This window comes from Ixodes scapularis, unplaced genomic scaffold (assembly GCF_016920785.2).
Source record: "Ixodes scapularis isolate PalLabHiFi unplaced genomic scaffold, ASM1692078v2 PGA_scaffold4__175_contigs__length_147842914, whole genome shotgun sequence".
Taxonomy (NCBI): Eukaryota; Metazoa; Arthropoda; class Arachnida; order Ixodida; family Ixodidae; genus Ixodes; species Ixodes scapularis.
In genome coordinates, this window is record NW_024609879.1 from 95,900,489 (window position 1) to 95,919,272 (window position 18,784).

An 18,784-nucleotide genomic window follows, 5' to 3' on the forward strand; every position below is an offset into this window, starting at 1 on the left:
AAACTTGTCGAGCAAACGACATTGCGAATGGGTTCGCGTTTTAAGGCCGTTACAAGGAACATGACCATTTGCTCCGGGCACTTTCAAAAGAGAGAATACGCCTAATTACTTTCAGGTAATTACAAAGGCAAACAAAGAAATTATCGAGGCATTTTAGGCGCGCCTGTATTAGCTGCAGCCGTTCGTGACGAGATTAGAACGGGCAGTTTGGGCGGGGCGGGTCGAAACGTTGCAAATAACGCGGTACAAACATTGTACCGTATAATAAAATATTTGTTCTTGATACAGGAATAAATGAAACCCCTAAACACGCCGATGACCTTAATATGCAGTTTTGGCATAGCGTTACCGCAGTCTGCTGTGATCACGGCAACGCTCCTGGCGCGCGCTGAAAATTATGCTCCAAAAAGGCGCAGCGCGAGCTTCCGCTTGCAACGCTGCACCGTACGGTAGCATGCGCTCACGTTGTCCTAAACCTTCCTATCAATAACCATTGCCCAGTTTGATCATGTGTTCCAATACACTAAATTCTCGATAGTGAGGAGCGAGTTGTGAGCCTTTGCTGCGAAGACATCAATGCTGTGAACGCTGGCTCTTCCGTAGCATAAAGGTCAGCGCGCGCGGCTCGTTTTTTAGAGCACTCATGGCCATGCAAAGCGCAAACACCATGAAATCTTCATCACCCTCGAAAATATTTTGCCACAAGAAGCGACGTGGCCGGTGCCCAAAACGCGCTCGCCCTCCACAAAGCTTCGCAAATTGAGATTCCCGCAACTTTTTTTTAAATATCAACATGCTCACTTCCTAACGCACATCAACATCTCCGTCACCTAAAATATGCTCCTGACCTGAACCTTTCTCATTTGTACACAAATAAGTTATATTTAGCGCACTGACCAGCGCTAAATTATTTCAGCGCACTGACGAGCGCAGCATCTATCCCCGTCTCTTCCGCCATCTTGGAACTACGGCCCGGCCCTCTATGCTTTAATCGTAGAAGTAATTGTATCATTCTTTTCTCTCGCGTGGTTGAGGTAGCTTTTTAAAACGTGAAGTTCCCGTGCGTGTAATGTCATCCTTTATGCCAGATAAAAAAAAAAAAAAATCTATTCTCGATGATGTCTTCAGGCACAATCGCATCTGTCAATTTGTTGGCATAAATTTTAATCTAAAAACCAAAAATCGGAGAATTTGATGACTGTCAACGACACCTTGAGACGAGGCTTCTTTTATTTTTTTTTTAGATAAAAACCTAAAAAAAAACGGCCATTCAACATTGCGTTCAATGCAGTTCCAGAATAACAAGCGCACCCTACGACTGCTCATAAGTATTTATACGCGATCACTGGCGTCCGTATAATACGAGACGAGGTTATTAGCTAAAAGATGAGCTGCCTCTTCTTTATTCATTTTTTTTCCCTCATACCGCGCAATAGCAAGTAACGAAATACAAAGCAACACACAACGTGCCAACGGTAGCAACGGCGGTGCCACCGCCGATGATTCAGCTCAGACAGATTTTCCGTCCCCACTGAACTACTTTCTTGTTGTTGTTTTTTTTCTCTTCCCATGCTTTTTATAATCAAAACAGCTTTTTTTTTCTTTCTTTTTTTCTTTTTTTTTTTTTTTTTTTTACGATGAGGCTTTAGGGCAAGGTCCTCATCGATTTTCCGCGGATGCAAATGCGAGCCGACGCGCTCGCCTAGCCTCCGGATATCAAGTCACTGGTGTTCCTCCCGAGTCTGTTGCTTGCTCGTTTTGGGCGCATCCCATCTTCTAGCCCCGTGTTGCCCTAGACGTGGTATCGGTTCTTAGTCGAAGAATGCTGCGCGGTTATGGATCTGGGAGGACTGGGATGTCTGCGGAGTTTCGCGCATGCGCTGTCCGTTGTCCGCATTGACAATGGGAACCGGAAGACCCGTTGTCGTCTGCTAGCCAGATGTGCGGCTGTGCGGGGCAAACCGAGCGGGAGTCGGCTGCAGCTAGGGCTGCGGCATCGGTAGGGTGGCGCCATCTGTCGCTGTAGAAAGAAAACGTACCGTTTAGATAGTTGAGCTCTGTGGCTGGAGCAAGGATCGTGGCTAGGCGTAGCTAGGAGTTGGTTAGCAAGTAGCGCTATCTATCGGGGCCACACGCGCTTAAAAAGCAGCGGCCGTTTTAAAAGGCACTCCGGCTAAAATATACCAAGCCACCGTAAAATAAAGCTTGTGGATTTGTTTAGTACCTCTCTTTTGTTTTGGGCAATACTCATATTGTTAAATTTTTAGAGTTGGTAGTGGCCCGGCTCCCGGTTTCGTGACGGCGTGAGCGTAAACGAAACAATTTCCCCGCTAAATTTTGCGGAAATATTTACGTCACGTGACCTGTGCACCAATCCAGTTTCCCCGCTAGATTTAGTGGGAAAATTGACGTCACGTGACCTATGCAGCAATTCAGTCTCTCCGCTAGATATGGCAGGAAAACACACCACAACCTTGCTGCCGCTGTTAAACGTATCATGTCGTAGGCTCGTAATGCAATTTTTTATTTTTTTTTGATTTTGGCAGTATTAGTAAGGGTTTGCGTACTGCTAGCACGTTTTGCTACCCCTACTTCGGGATTGTCAATGGTCATCATTATGCAGCCGAGGCCGCGAGCAATTTTACACCCACTTAGTTGCGAGATTTTGGGCACAATGGCATAGTGTCTTCACCTTTCTGTCGAGCCTGATCACGCTGGCGAGTGGATAAATGGAACTGTGCAAATAAGTTATTATTAGTAACTTTATCATTATTAACTTTATCAGTATTGTGGGGTCTTGTCAGCCCCCCTCTCGTCGACAACCGGACGCCGGCGCCTGAGGACTCGTTTTCGGATGCCGCCTTGGCGAGGGCGGCGCCTTTGAAGCTTGGTGCCCGAGAACTTCCTGCCTCGGGACCCATCTGGAAGACGTTGGCGGCGTTGGCGGTGGACATCCAGGACCCTCCCTCCCGGACAGCGTCGGCGCCCAAGGCCCTGCACGTGCTACGGCAGAGCCAGACGGGGAGCTCGAGCGAGAGACCGCCCACGATGGGAGACAAGAGGCCCCCGCCGGTCTGGTGCGCGGCGACGGCGGGAGCGGGGGAGGTTGGGACGACGGACGACGGGAAATTGGCAAAGGGGACTCTTGCGCGGGAAACGGGCCACGACGGACGTGCGCGGGGGTGGCGACCGCGACGTCGGCTCGGGCGACGGCCCGGTGACATGGTCCGGACTTAGACCCCGGATTTGACCCTCGACGGCGACGTTCACAGGATGCGGTGTGGACTAGCACCGCACGGACGATCGGCATGCAGCATACAGTGGCGGCGCACCCCCTCCAGGCCTCCTCGATCACTTCTCCCGATCCCGAAACCCCCAGCAGAATGTGAGTGGAATAAACCCCTTCTGCCGAGAGCTATGCGTTTGCTGTGTCACGTTCATCCGGAGACAGGGGCCTGGGGAATCGGACGAGAACCCTACATTATTGGCGCCCAACGTGGGGCCTGAATTACATTCAGGCTAGAGTTCCGATTCCTGGTCTGTTTCCGGTTGGATTGGGGCATTGCTTCCGCACTCCTTTTGGGGGCGATCCTCGTTGTAGCAACGCCGCACGAGTTCCGACATGATCGTTTGCTTGATGAGGAAGCGCGGACATAGACGTTGTCTTTGCTGACAATCCTTTGTCCCAATCAACCAGGAGTTTATCCCCTGTGGCGAGGAGCGCCTTAATCCACTGTTTATCTGTGCCGTCGGATGCTGGCAGGTTTATTCTTCAGCCTCTTGATGCCGCGCAGGTGTTCATTGTGCGTGGATATTCCCGCCCTTTTTGAGGCCTGCAGTGTCGGGTGTTCCGTCGCCCCAACTGCCCCTCCGGCCGTCCACGTCCGATGGGTGAGATGTCAGCTCATTTATTGGGCGATTGGACGCGCGCAGCCGCCTTTGTTCGCGTGTCGTTGCAGTGCCTTGGATTGACTGTTTTCGACTGCTCGCGTCAGAGAGGGTTCGCTGTGGGAGTATCTCAATACTACTTGCATTGCGGACGGCGGTTGCACGGACTGCATCGAGAAATTATTCCCGAACTGCATTTTGTCCGAGGGGAGCCTAGCGTTCTAGTTTTACTGCACGCTCGCTCCCAGCTGGCCTTGTTTGAGCTGTCGGCGCGGTTTTGAGTACCGTGCGTCCACAGCGTTTGCGTACAATATGTGCTCTTGTGGCTTCGACCGCACTGATGCAGTACCTTGCGGCCAGAGGTGACACCTTGGGACTAATCCCCCCAAGTGTTGCCGGATACGCGATGCCTGGTGTGACTGCATCGGAATTCTGAAAGCCACCGAGTTTCCGTGCCCACCTTATCAGTGGCTGTGTGTAATGCTCCGTGGGGTCCAGGTTGACGCGATTGTTAAGTTCTGTTCGTCCCTGGCTGAAGAGTCGTGGGGGTGATCCCGCTTAATTGCGGGCAGTTTTTGCCGGACCCTCACACCGCCATATCGGAGTTTGCGCTTCGGGCGGAGATTACTCTCGAGTTGTTGTCCCCATGCCCGGAGAGGGGGCGGAAAAGTGCGTGCCCTGCGTTGCCGCTGGGCATGGTACAGGTTCTTCGCCGTGTTTGGAACGCGTTGGGACGCGAGGGCGTGCGGAGGGATAACGTGTTAGAGTAAAAGAGGGAAAGACGGTTAGGTGGGGAAAGAGCCGTTCTCGTGTAGTGAAGAGCCTCACGAAGGAGGTGGCGGTCTTGCGATAATGAGACGAGTTGTTGATAGTTTTATCCTGTACAGCTGCGCGGGAGGCCCGGAAAAACGTACGGTTCACGTCGGCGGGTGCCCGGGAAGCCTAGAAATTATGGCAGCGGCATGGACGTCGGCGGCCTATAACTGTTGTGCGTTAGGTCAGCCCGTCGCTGTACAAACTGCAGCTTTTGCATGAATGACCAGCGGGTGTTGGAAGCCAGCGGTAAATGCGGTAAACACTTCGACGCTGCGGAAACGGTTTATGCGAAGCAAACATAGTTTATTAACTCGTCCATTTCCAAGATCGGCCGTTTAGATTATATGACACTTTGGTGTCGCGCTTGTAGCGCGGAAGAGAAAAGGCGCGTGCGGGGTGCTCACATTGTTCGAACCTGGCCAGTCTTTTCAGTCGCAAGAAGACTTTTGAGTTATGCGGTGCTTTGACTTGGTCTGGGGCGGGCTTTGTGCCTACCCTGCTGCGTTCATCCAAGGACTCGTTCTTGGATTGAGAATAGAAGAGTTGCGAGACGCGTAGATGAGGTACCTCCATTGCTCAATCCTGGCCGACCTTGACAGTCGCAAGAAGACTTTTCAGTCATGCGGCGTTGTGGCTTGGCCGGGGAAGAATTTGAATGTGCGTCAATGCGTTGATCTCAACTTTCGAGCTTGTGCAGGGCAGGACTCCATAGTGGTCACTCCACTACACTTCGGTATGTACCCCCGTTGCACGCTCATCGCTCTTGTTTGGAGATTATCCCCGAACAGTGACGCGGCAACCTCTGGTACACGGCCTTGTAAGAAGGACGTCCAATAGACTTGCTACTGCTGGGCGCACCATCCGGCATATCAAAATGTTGTCCCCTTGTGCTGGCCTCAATGGCCGGTACCGCGGGGCACATGCCTCTCTGGGTGGCGGCTATCCAACCCGATGACGGCATGCCGCGTACCGTAGTAGTGGCTTGCTGGTGGCGTAAGAGTCGCGAACGATGTCTACGTGAATATGCGTAATGTTAATTGGTACTGTCAGCGGCAGGTTTTGTTCGTATGGTTATTGTGTATCGCACCTCGCGAATGGTGCAGGATTTGTAGCTGCTTGTGACGTGAAGAAGGTTATCTTTTGTGCTGATGTTTTGTGTTTTCATCACAAGTGATTTAGCTGTGTGAAAAGTGAATTCTGTTGTCGGAGAAGCGATTCTCTAGCGCTCCCGTAGATTATGTAACATTTTAGTAGAGAGCGATTGGGTTGTTTTGTATAAGAACAATGGTTGTTTAATGACTATACATTTTGACAATAGTTTGGTGTTGTTGCATGCTTCCTGAGTTGATGATACGTTTAATTTTTGGGTACATCTTTTGAACATGTAGCGTGACGACCTTGATGAGTGTATGTTTAATAGTTTTAGAACGAAGAGCTTCGTTTGTATCTTGTGGCATGCACACTGAGCTGAAGATTTGGCTTCGTCACGCCGTACGATATTCAGTGCCGCGATTTGTTGGCGTTCGTTTTTCTGTCTCGAACACTGGGGTGGAAGGGGCTTTCAATTTTGGTGTATTGTGTGCGACTTAGTGCCCGTGCGCGCTGTGAGCGGTGGTGCTCTGGGCCCGCTTCTGGACTGTGCACTGCCTATTCGAGCTTCCCGGCGAATGAGCTGTCCCCGCGGGCTTGCCTCGTTTGACACCCAGGCCGCGATCATCAAGGGTGATCGCCATTATCGGCGACACTCAGCTGAGCTCCCGTGCGGTATTTGGGTCATCTCCGCAACCTCCACTTCTGACCTTCATGACCCCCGGGCCTTGGTTTGAGGGGGGGATGGTGTGGGGTCTTGTCAGCCCCCCTCTCGTCGACAACCGGACGCCGGCGCCTGAGGACTCGTTTTCGGATGCCGCCTTGGCGAGGGCGGCGCCTTTGAAGCTTGGTGCCCGAGAACCTCCTGCCTCGGGACCCATCTGGAAGACGTTGGCGGCGTTGGCGGTGGACATCCAGGACCCTCCCTCCCGGACAGCGTCGGCGCCCAAGGCCCTGCACGTGCTACGGCAGAGCCAGACGGGGAGCTCGAGCGAGAGACCGCCCACGATGGGAGACAAGAGGCCCCCGCCGGTCTGGTGCGCGGCGACGGCGGGAGCGGGGGAGGTTGGGACGACGGACGACGGGAAATTGGCAAAGGGGACTCTTGCGCGGGAAACGGGCCACGACGGACGTGCGCGGGGGTGGCGACCGCGACGTCGGCTCGGGCGACGGCCCGGTGACATGGTCCGGACTTAGACCCCGGATTTGACCCTCGACGGCGACGTTCACAGGATGCGGTGTGGACTAGCACCGCACGGACGATCGGCATGCAGCATACAGTGGCGGCGCACCCCCTCCAGGCCTCCTCGATCACTTCTCCCGATCCCGAAACCCCCAGCAGAATGTGAGTGGAATAAACCCCTTCTGCCGAGAGCTATGCGTTTGCTGTGTCACGTTCATCCGGAGACAGGGGCCTGGGGAATCGGACGAGAACCCTACAGTATTTACTTTATCATTATTATTGTTATTATGTGTGTTATTTTTTGTGCATTATTGTGCAAAAGGCCATCTGCTGTTTTTCTGCTTTATTTTAAAATTTTCTAATACACCCTTATTTACCACTACTACTTAGGTTCAGTCCTACAAGCCCTTGTTGGCTTCGACGAACCTGCCTATAGGCGGTGGCAGGTCAAGAACAAAATGGAAGCTCCTCCCACCTTTTTCCACTTCAGCAGAGCGAACGCTGGAGAGGTTTCGCTCTTCTGAAGTGGAAAGAGGTGGGAGGAGCTTCCACTTTGTTCTTGACCTGTCACCGACTATAGTGTCGTTTTGAATACATTGTGTGTACATAAATTATTATTATTATTAATAGTTTTGTATTATGTTTTCTACTCTATGTTGTTTGTTAATTTTCCGGAACCATTATGCTTGGTGGTCTGTTTTTTTGTTTTTTTTTGGCGAGTTCTTTTTTTCTTGCAGGATTGTCTGCAATTTTTGTAACTTGTGTTTACTTTCGTCTTATGCTATGTTTATATATAACTGTTTTTTCTCTACGTCGATGCCGAGTCTAGTCCTTCAAACCGCTTTTGGCAGACTTGCTTTCTTTTGTATTGATGTTTCATATTTGCAATATAATTATTATTATTTTTATTATTATAAATATAAATAAATAAATATATTATTATTGTTATAATTAATATTATATAATAATGATTATTATTATACACTCTGGAGCAGCCCAAATTTATGGGCTGCTCCAGGGTGTTTGTTAATTCGGTATATTAGAGAATACTGTCTTGTTGTATTCATATCACTGAGGATTCTAATTCTGGTGTGCTTCTTGACTATCCTCTGGTCACACAATGTTGTTGCAACGCCGACTATTTGTGTGAAATGTAGTCTCATTGTCTGTCATGACATCCTGTTAGTGCTGATAGAAGGATTTTCAAAATGTCTGTATGGTACAATGTTGCGTGACACTAGTGCTGTACACAATCCTCCAAAACAGGAACGATAGTGTGTTCCTTTTTCCTTCTCAATCCTGGAATGAGTTCCTTTTACATGTTGCAGGGTTTCAAAAGGTTCTCTTGCATTTCTAAAGCTCTAACATGTCATTACATTAATGTCACACTTGCATATTTTAATTAAATATTGTGCTGGATAATCTATAGATAAAATAAAGCAAGAGAGCAAAAATATCCACATCGAACTATGTGTCGTGTCGCCACAATCATATTTCTGCCAGTTCTTTGTTTTCGACTGTCTCTGGGACACTTCTCAACTCCTTCAAGTCCCAGGTTGAAATGGTCGATGATAAAAAGTCTAAATGTGTACTAAATCTGGATAAAACTGCAAATGTATAAACAAAAAAAAAAAAAAAAATTACAATCCTGTCGTTTTTTTGAAAATGTGACGAGTTCCAGTTCCACCAATGCAAGATGAAAGGGCCATGTTCCACCATTTCTTTTCAAAGGAATGCGTTCCAGGAACACATTTCAGGAAGGTGTACTAGGAACATCTTTCCTTGGAATGTCGTTTCATACTACACTGCATGATACTTGCTCATTGTTTTTGCATACACCCTATGAACTGTCCTGAATGGGAAAGAAAAAGTTTAGCATGCTTCCTGACAGATGCATGATGTGTCGTTCCAGGTCCGGAAAATAGCCAGTCGTGTGTGCCAAAACGAAACCCAGATCAAGCGCATTTCCGAGGGAAGGTACTGCATCGGGGGACGCATCTACTTTGTCAGGGTGAGTTCCCATTGGTGCCTGAGAAAACGTGAGACTGTGAAGAAATCCCAGAGAGTAGCGATATTCAAACTAAAGCGGGAGTACAAGTAGACCGGATTAAGGTAAACTTAGTAATTTGGGAGCAGGGGGAAAAAAAAGGAGACAAACGACATATATCTCCAAACATGTAAACTTTTATTACGACAAGACATTTTTAAAAAAGCATGCTGATGGCCTAGCAAAAAGCATGCTGATGGCCTAGCAGAAGCATACACTTGGCAATAAACACAACAAAAAAAAAAACCACGAAGAAACTACCAACAAGAGGTCAGACAACGGAGGTTTACCCAACACAAGGTAACAATAACCCTCAAACCAAACCAATCAACTTGGTTTGTTTTCAAGTTGGTTTCAAACAAAAACCAACTTTGTGGCCCTACCTACTCGACACAAAGGGAAAGGAAGGCAACAACAAACAAAAAAAACTGCCGCCCCCCTCCCAAAAAACGGAAAAAAGGAACACAGAACTAATTTAGCAGGTTCGTTCAGAGGCACAGACATGTCGCTAAAACAAGAATCAAGAATTTGTCCGTATTTAGTTTTGCATTGGAGATCTGTGTTTTTGCAGAAGGATTTACGGTTCCTTTCAAGGGGCACTAAAGCGACTACTGAGATAGTCTTTTTTTTTGGTGCAAGCTTAATTAATCTATGCACACTAAACATCTTAGGAAACCCAAAATTACAGTTTCACCTTGCCTTTTTCCTTTGTTCAAAAATGCAACCAAACATTACGACAGGCTTCTCTTCTCGGGAACCTTATGACATGCCCCTTTTTCAGGGCTGTATCTTAAAACACAGGCATGTCGCTGTGTTTGGTTACATTTTTAACACGGAAAAGGCCTCGCACAGTCCTAGTTTTGAATTTCTTGGGATGCTGAGGGTGCATGATTGAGTTCTTGCCAGTCTTGGCTAGTAACACATTATCACTTTTCTGCTACTTTTAACTACAGTGCATTACTTCAAACTGTAACTTGTAGCTGCACTTCTATTACGTTTTCTGGAGTAAAAGTGACAGTAATGATATTACTTTTGTCATCACTTTTCAGAGTGATGACAAAAGTCATCACTTTCAAGTAGAATCTAGCCATTCCTTGCACTTTCCAAAGGATCGGTTCCTACATTTTGAGTGTCATGTTTGCGTTGAGCCAACTTTATTCGCGCTTCATGCAATAAATGGGGCGGTGGGACATTTTCTTTTTGATACGTTATGTAATGTAAAAGTAACTAAAATTTATGCCATTATTTTTTAATTAACTTTAACTCTAACAGATTACTTTTTTGTTGTCGTAACTGTAACAATACTTTGCTACTTTTTTTTTCTGAAAGTAACAGTAACAAATTGCTTTTTGTAGGTAACTTACACAAGACTGGTTGTTGGCATGAAGAGAGGAGCTCAGACTCCTATTCAGTGCACCTTTAAGCTAAATCTCAAACAAAATTCTCCTTTTGCCCGCCCTGCCAGCTGCTGAAGGAGCGGCATGTGATGATCCGCGTGGGCGGTGGCTGGGACACGCTGGAGCACTTCCTGTCCCGCCATGACACATGCAACGTGATCCTGCTCAACCGGCGGCCCTCTTTGGCCCTGGACGACGGAGGAGCCTCCTCCCCCAGCTCTACGGGGTCCCAGTCCCCGTGCACCCTGCTGGGGTCCAAGGCCTCGCCCCTCGGCTCTGGGCAGGGAAACCCCAACGGCCTGGGACAGTCCAGGCCCAGGTACCGCAGCCCCGCCTCCAGCGTGTCCCTGTCTGCACTCAGCTCCCTTTCAAAACACGTCGGATGAGCCGTCCCACATATGAGGCGTTCAGGGATGGGCCGTGTCCACATAGTAAAGGCTTGTCTCCAAATTAGGAAAAGCTCATCCCAGACCTTGCCATTTAAGGATGCAGTGTCCTTAATTAACTACAGCTCATCCCCAAATTTAGCCACTAAGGGACAAGTTGTCCTCAATTGGGGGACAACTCATCCCCAATTGAACTTCTTAGGAATGACTTGTTCTCGATTAGGAACAACTCATTTCTAAATAAACTAGTTAGTGATGAGGGTGCCCTAATTAGGGATACCGATCCCCAAATTATGCTATTTAAAGGTGAGTTGTCCCCAATTAGCTCATCCTCAAACTATCTATTTAGGAATGACTTGCCCCCAATTAGCAACATCTCATCCAATATTTACCTATTCAGGGATGAGGGCTCCTCAATTACCAACTACCCATCCCCGAATGTGGTACTTAGGGATGAGTTTTCTTCTATTAAGGATAATTGACACCCAGATTTAACTATTTAGGGATGAGTTGTCCCCAGAGACAACTCATCCTAAAATGAACAATTTAGGAATGAGGTATTCTTAATTAGCAATAGCTCATCTCAAAATTAATCTATTTAGGGATGAGTTGTTCTGAAATAGGAACATTGCATCCCCAATTAGAGCAACTTAGGGGCAATTTCCAAATTTAACTATTGAGGGGTGAGTTGGCCTCATTTACGAGCAGTTTATTCCCAAACAAACTATTTAATAACGAGTTGTCCCCAATTAATGACATCTCATCCCCAAAGGACCTATTGTGGGATGAGCTATTTCCAGATAGGAACAATTTATCCTTGTTTTAGCTATTTAGGGTTTGAGTTGTCTCTAATAGCAGCAACTAGAGGGATATCAGGTCACCATGTTTATCTGAAGAAGGTCAGCCTTTTCATGAGCTGCGCATGGCAAACCAGTCCCTGCGATTTGCGGAAGGGGACCAGTGAATCATGTAGCACCGAAAGCATAGGCATGGGTGCTGTGCTAGGTCATGCTTGGTGTCCCAGCACGGACCTCTTTTATGTTGCCAGACATTATCTTTATTTTTACCAAAACGAGTTTACAAAATGAGCCGAGAAATTACGAGGACTTTAGTTCCGTAAGCCCTTTGGGAACATACAGATACTTGCATCGTTCATGAAAAGTTGTACCTACTTTCATGTAGGAATGATTTGAATTTTAGCATGCTTACAATGTTGGAGTGTGTTGAAATGCTTTGATCGTCACACTGCTGTCGATAGGGGTTTGGCATGAATTTTGTCTGGGCAGACTCCGGGTTTGTATGTCGTCTATGTAACATTTTGGAGGCACCTTTCTCTTCACACGGCTCCGGCATGTTCTTCCATGCCACACAATGCTGCTGGAAAGAAGGGATCCCAATCATTGGTAGTACAGGTGTAATTCTAAAATGCTGCTTTGCCAGGTCATTGCTTCCATATGCAGCAGATTTGTCTATGCTTGACGAAAGTTCACATGATTCCACTCGATTGTGCCATCTGGAGGACCAAACTTGGGATTTCCGTGGGCTTCCAAAGACCACTTGGGACACTTGAGCAGAGCATTTTTGGGCAGTGCACCAAGTCTCTCTGAAATGCTTAAAAATGCTTGTATCGGCTTATTCAAAGGCACTTGCTAAGATGTTTGTAGTTCTTGGGCTATTAATTCTTTCGGTATCTTGGTTGATAGTCATTAGCTTTTACTTTTGGTTATGCTGTCCAGACCGTATTTCTTATTATACCTGCGGAAACGATTAGTCCCAAGAAATATGAGGTTCCACCTCAACTCAATGTCTCCTGTTGGCATTTATTACATCGTATTGACCCCAAAGCTTTTGCTGGTTCTTTCATTTGGAAAACATGGCTTTGTTACATCCTGTACTGTAGGGAGCAAAGATTTAGTGGGAGACACTTAGTTACAATGTTTCTCTGAAAGTGGGTATTCAAAACGAACGCTGCTAAAGAAAAATGCTTCGAAGAAGCTTTTGAAAGCCTAGTACTGTGACAATGAACAGGTAGCTTCAGCTCTTGGTTTGTTTACAAATCATTTGAAAAAGAAGTAAGCATCACAACGTTTTGCTCTAACGGTGCTAAAATCAGTGCCGCTCATTCCATTCCAGGAATTAATTTTAGCTCCTACGGTGTTAGTCGTGAACCTTTTGCGCTATCAGCAAACCTATCGCGGTATCTGCAGCTTAGTCCCACGCAATCAAAGTGCACTGCTCATACAACGTTTAGGCAGTCAGCAATCTCTTGTCCTACTGCCACATGTCAAGTGTAAAAACTCAAGACACCCACTGAAAGCTTGTGGGCACCGTAAAGTGTGAAGCACTAAGGACCTCTGAGACAATAGAATGAATGCCATGAAATGCTGAAGGGACACATGCAGACTCAGTTTCTACTTGGGTCTTGAAAAAAAAAAAGGGCAGCATTTAACATTTGCAGGCTGTGACCTTATGTCTGCATCTGTGCACCTTTGTTGTCAGTGAAATAGAATCTTCATGCATGAGAGGCATGGTTCTGCATGATAAGTTGATAAACATTGTTGCTTCCTGTCTTGCACTGCTGTTTTAAGCTTCCATGCACCCATAAGGCTTTTTTTAAGGACTTCTAATCTCAGTTGTACTGTTAGTTAGCTGCTTACAATGAGCACTGATTAACAGAAATGTGCCACATCTTCTGATAAGTGGTAGTCTCATCTTTTTTATGGCTTCCAGGGAATGCTTTAGAATTGGCTGGCCTGCTCCAGCTCTTATCCAGTTTTAGGTTTTCTCCATTTTCCACACACATCTGTTTCTTGATCCCCTTTCTCTGTTTCTGATTATAGAGCTGTTTTTATTTTACAGATACTAGGTTCTACAGCTTGTCACTCGAGTTTTTATATTTGTCGTTTTAGCCCAAGCATGAATACACTCTCCTTTTCCAGTAGTTTCTTTCTGTGGCCTCTTTACACCTGCTTGGCTGGTGTTTGTGTTTTTCAAATGGTTGTTTGCAGTGTGTCAAATATGTATGGAGAGGCAGTTTCGTAACAATCTCGGCTTCTATGATGCTAGTTTTGCAAAGAAACTAATTACTTCAAGGTTAGGTATTTGTGAAATCAAGAGAATTTTCAATTTTGCATTGGTCATGTCATTGGTTGTTTGCTTGCCAGATATTAGTATGTTATCTCTGCTGATCCACAGATAGAAGTAATTTTCTTATTTTATTATGTGTTGGGAAGCTGCATCCATGTTAGCCTTCATTTTATTTTGTGTGAGTCTCATTTTGAGTGTTTTTTTTTAACATATTTTGGGGAGGTTAAGTTTTAATTTCAAGCATGTTTATTTTTTTAGGGAGCCATTTGCATACGACTGCTGCTCTTTTCACGCTATTCTATGACGTTGAGTGACCCTTTTACATTTCTCTGGATCTGTTTTTCCCGGAACATTTTTTTTGTTTCTTTTTTTGTTTTGGACTGGCTTTATTTTGGATTCTTGAAATCTTGATAGTCACTGCTTGCTTTCTTTCAGTCTGGCAGCAACTGTTCACTGTTCTTTTAAAATGGCACTTAAAAGCTCACATGCAAGAGGCGGGGTTTCAAGAAGGGATTTAGAAGCATTTTGTTGCTTCATCCAACGGCTGCTTTCGGTTAGCGTTTGCTGCCACTTTTTAGAATAGTACTGTCATGGCATTTAATGGGCTGTTCATAATTAATACAGAATTTTTACTGTTAGCAGTGCTGTTGTAGCATTTGGGCCATATTTTCAAGGTCTGTGAATGTTTTGCTCAAACACTGACATGCATTTTAATGAAGGAATTAGCCTGAAGAATGCATGTTGGATACAGATGAGTCCAAATATTCAGTCCACAGCGAGTGCAACTAAACTTTATTTGAAGCTGCAGGCCACCACTCCTATCTGAGTTGTAGACCAGTCAGAAAGAAAAAAAAAATCGTAGGATTTATCACTGATCAGAACTACCGGCATATATGCTATTGAAGAGTTGGTAGCATATGTATTGGATGCTGGTCGAGTTTGTATCTTGCCACATTGTTTTTTCTCATAGGAATTATATTGCATACTTCTGTTTATTTTTTATTTCTTTTGGGACTGTAGTAGATCTGAAACAAATCTTTCCTAATCTCATTATAGCCATGTTTGTACATTTTAAATGTGATGCTCTCAGCTTGAAATTAAAAATTGTGGAAATGTTATCACTGAGAATTCTTGGCTGTGGCATGTTTGGCAATCAAGGTTTTCTTTGTATCTGTTCATTGAAATTTTCACATCCTTCACCCATTGGTGGCTTTAGAATTTTTTTGCCTTTCACTACAATTAATGTGGTCTAAACATGTAGTATCAAGTATAGAGAACATTTAATCTAGGTTCTGTGTAATTACCGGAATTGTGTAATTTCATTCTTTCATTTTTTAGAGCTACATTACTTGAAGGCTGTACCATCCAACAATTTATTAAACTGGAAAAGTTTATTCAACCATTATCTTCAGTTGTATTTTCTTTAATACAATGGTAACTGTGTTACTTTGAACTTGGCACTTATTCTGAATTTAATGGCTCTCCTCTTTTGCTTTGTTTATATGAACTGATATCATTTTGTTACACTAGGTGTTTTGCATGTTCATTGTGTAAGAAAGTCAAGCGTGAGAATTGCAATGCCAAAAAAATTCAGTGCTGGTAACTAGTTAGATGTAGATTTTATTTTGAATATCTGTTGTGCTACCTGCTTCATTCATTTAGTTGTCTGCTTTTGTCACAGTCATCTGGATAGAAATATGTCATCAGTATATAGATATTCCTGCATAGCTATCTGTGCTGCTTCTGCTCCACATTATGCCTCCCACTTATGCCATCATGGTAACAACAGTATTAGCTTTCACTGTAAAGCAGTTGTAATTAAAAGCTCAATTATTGCCTGTTTGTACACCTTTATTTACCTCATACTTAAACATGTTCTAAGAGGTTCTATTGCACGTTTATGGGAAGGATGCTTCACAAGCTTACTATATCTATTCTTCTCGCTAGCAGAGGCAACTATTTTTTTAGCTGTTGAAAGCCGTCACTTGTTCTTTTGAACCGTCCGCTACGAACTGGAGGATGAATTATCAGGAGTCATCCTGCCAAGCCGCTTGTTGACCAGCGATGTGATGTCACTAGATTGCGAGAAAAAATTGAGAACACTGAATTCTCACTTCATTTGCTGTCCTTCCGATATTACTAAACACAATGCAAATTGTATTTTTTTGTGTGAACAAAATTGTCTGTCAAGCTTAACAGATTGTTGAAGCAACATTGATTCCAGAAAGGTGGTTGAAAATTTGTCTCATGGAAGTGTACCAGTCATTTCTCAACTTTCGATCTCTGAAGTACTTTCCTTCGCTTCGAGATGACATTGCTCAAGCTGTGGTGAATGCAGGCTTCAAGATAATTCTTTGTTGGTGACTTGGTGTGATGCTATTAATATCTCAGATGTCTATCTTCACACTGCTGATAGAATGTGTGTATGAAAGACGATATGCAATGTTATTGCCACTGAAGTGACTGGGGACTGCTAAATTGTGCACTTTCTTTGTTTTGTTTTTATGCACATTGATGTACCTCATTAAGGTTTTCAGATTTAAGTACAACACTTGCAACATCTATTTTTTTTACTTTTAGGTGGGTTTGGGTATTAAGAAAACAAGAAGAAATCTTATTCAAGCCCTTGAATGAATCTGGAAATGCTATAAATAGTTAGCACATGAAAAGTATTTCTGAAAATGTATGTTTAGTTTATCATCCCTGTCATAGCTTCCAAAGATCTTCCAGTAAATTTTAGCAGCTCAAGCCTTCAGTCTTCTTTCACCTTCCAAACCTTCCGTCTTGGAAATGTACAAGAAACGAGTTCTAATCTTGTTTCGCTTTACAAACTTCCATAGCAGCTATTTGTGTGTTTGAAGGATTCAGCCCATGAAGTTTTTATGCAAGAACTAAACTTGTGTTTTTTTTAGTGAGAGTGTGTGTGACTTCTTGCATTTCCCTGAATTGTACTTGATGTTTTTTTTTGTTACATGTAGTAATAACCTTTTTCATAATCCTCTTGTGTGCATGAACAATGTTTTCCATGCCGTTGCCAAATTGCATGTACTATATCACAACAAGGCTCTACATGAAAGTTTTTGCAGTTCTCCAAGCAGTATGTATACAAGAAACTTCCATTTTGGGCCAGCATTTATGTGGGTACTGCCCAATGTTTTTTTTTTTTTTTGTTTTTTTTTTTTGTGAATGCATTTGAGTCTCAGGTTTCTTTATGAAATGACAGCTATACATTTTTCGAGTAAAGGTTTGCCAAAACATATTTGTAATGCTTTTTCTCACAGAGGTAATCTTGGCCAAACTACCAAACTTAGCAAATTGACATGTTTTATGGATCTTACCACACATCACATATACACAGGTCGCAGTACCAACTCTAGCTGTGCAAGGCCAACACAAATGTAGTATCATACGAGCTTCTTTTCACATATAATTTTTTTTGCAACATTTATTCTTATTTATTTTAGTGTGCTTTGCTAATGATGTAGTATGGACGTCCGCAAACATGCTTATGTATTTGTAGTTCTACAGACTTGTTTATAATGGCAGTACCTTTTAAGGGGCTGTGGTTACACTTTGTTATATCACATTCTTTATACCTTTGTCATGAATGAGCAGTTTGCATTTTGCTGTGTCTTGCTTTATTCTGTGTTGACCATTGAGGCCTCAATTCTGTTTAAGGCTGGCCTGTCTAAATATTGCTTTGTTTTGACACAGAATTCAATAAAAGAAGCTCCCTTCAAAGTTGTTCCTCTTCTTCTCTAACTGAAATTGCTTAGCATCCTTTCTTTAAAGTTTAATGTAGCCCTGGCTGCATGAAAAGATTAAAAAGGGAAGAAACTTTGATATTTATATGATTTTCTTATTGTATAGCCTCTTACAGGCATGCTAGGAAGGTTTCAATTTTCTATTTGCGGCACTTCTGCAGACTGACCGCCACAGCAGTTTTTCTTTAAAAACCTGAGACCTTGTGGGTGTTGTACCCATTTTTATTGTATTTTCTTGTTTTCTCTTTTAATTTTTTAAGAATTATCACAGCTGTTTGTCTGCGTTGTCAGATTGGCAGACCTCTGAGACCAGCGGGAGAATAGAGCGATCTTCAGTGTCAAGTAGACTGGGCGTTGCACGTAATAAGCAGCTAGACTGATGGCCGAATGTCTACGTCACGCAAAAACGTCCAGTCGGAGCCTAGTCTTCGGGGCGGACAGTTAGTGTTTGACCAGCGCCAGTGCACCCTGGAGTGTTGGAGCCAGGCGACCGACGCCTATCCTCAAAACTAGGTCCGGCTGAGACTGGACGCTGCTCAGGGTTCCAGCTTGAAAAGAGAAAGGTTAATTGTCTTCTACGAAAAGGCCGTAAACACTCTTCGCGGTCCTCTGTGTAGTCGGTTACTAGCCCATTCTTGTGGTGAACCATCTTGAAGTTCTATAAGGTATTCAGACGACTGAATTGCCTGACCTCCATAGCGTTGTCGTATCCACTTTGTAGAGTTATGCGAATATTCGAGTTTTCTAACAGTAATATCAAATAATATGCTAGCTTCGTGGGTGTTGCTTCCCCGCAGTGCCCACGTGCTCGGTGATGGATGCACTTAACAGGGCTAACCCGGCGCGAAGCAGCGATTCCTTGACAAAACCCCGTTCATCATTAAAGTTATTGTTTTTCTCTTCTATCTTCTTTGTAAAATTTGAAATTTAAGAATGAATATTTGCATATACCAGGCAGACCTATAAATTCCCCCAATTAAGATAGCTGCGACAAATTTTGTCGTTCATGTGCTACGGTTCACAAATATGATTGGACAGGAAGGTTGGTAACAGCCTTCATGAGTTCAGCTGAATTTTTGTTTAAACATGGTGCACGGCAGTAAAAGGCATGGGAAGAACTTTTCGAT

General features: G+C 44.5%; 1 protein-coding gene across 1 annotated transcript in view; it reads left to right on the plus strand.

Annotated features, from left to right (window-relative positions):
- Positions 1 to 17,636, plus strand: part of LOC8039642 (growth arrest-specific protein 2) — a 122,997-nt gene extending 105,361 nt beyond the window's left edge. The window contains exons 6-7 of the mRNA XM_029981559.4: positions 8,889 to 8,987; positions 10,489 to 17,636. Coding sequence (XP_029837419.1) covers positions 8,889 to 8,987; positions 10,489 to 10,806 — 417 coding nt within the window. The 3' untranslated portion in view covers positions 10,807 to 17,636. The remainder of the gene's footprint in view (positions 1 to 8,888; positions 8,988 to 10,488) is intronic.
- The last annotated feature ends 1,148 nt before the right edge of the window (positions 17,637 to 18,784 follow it).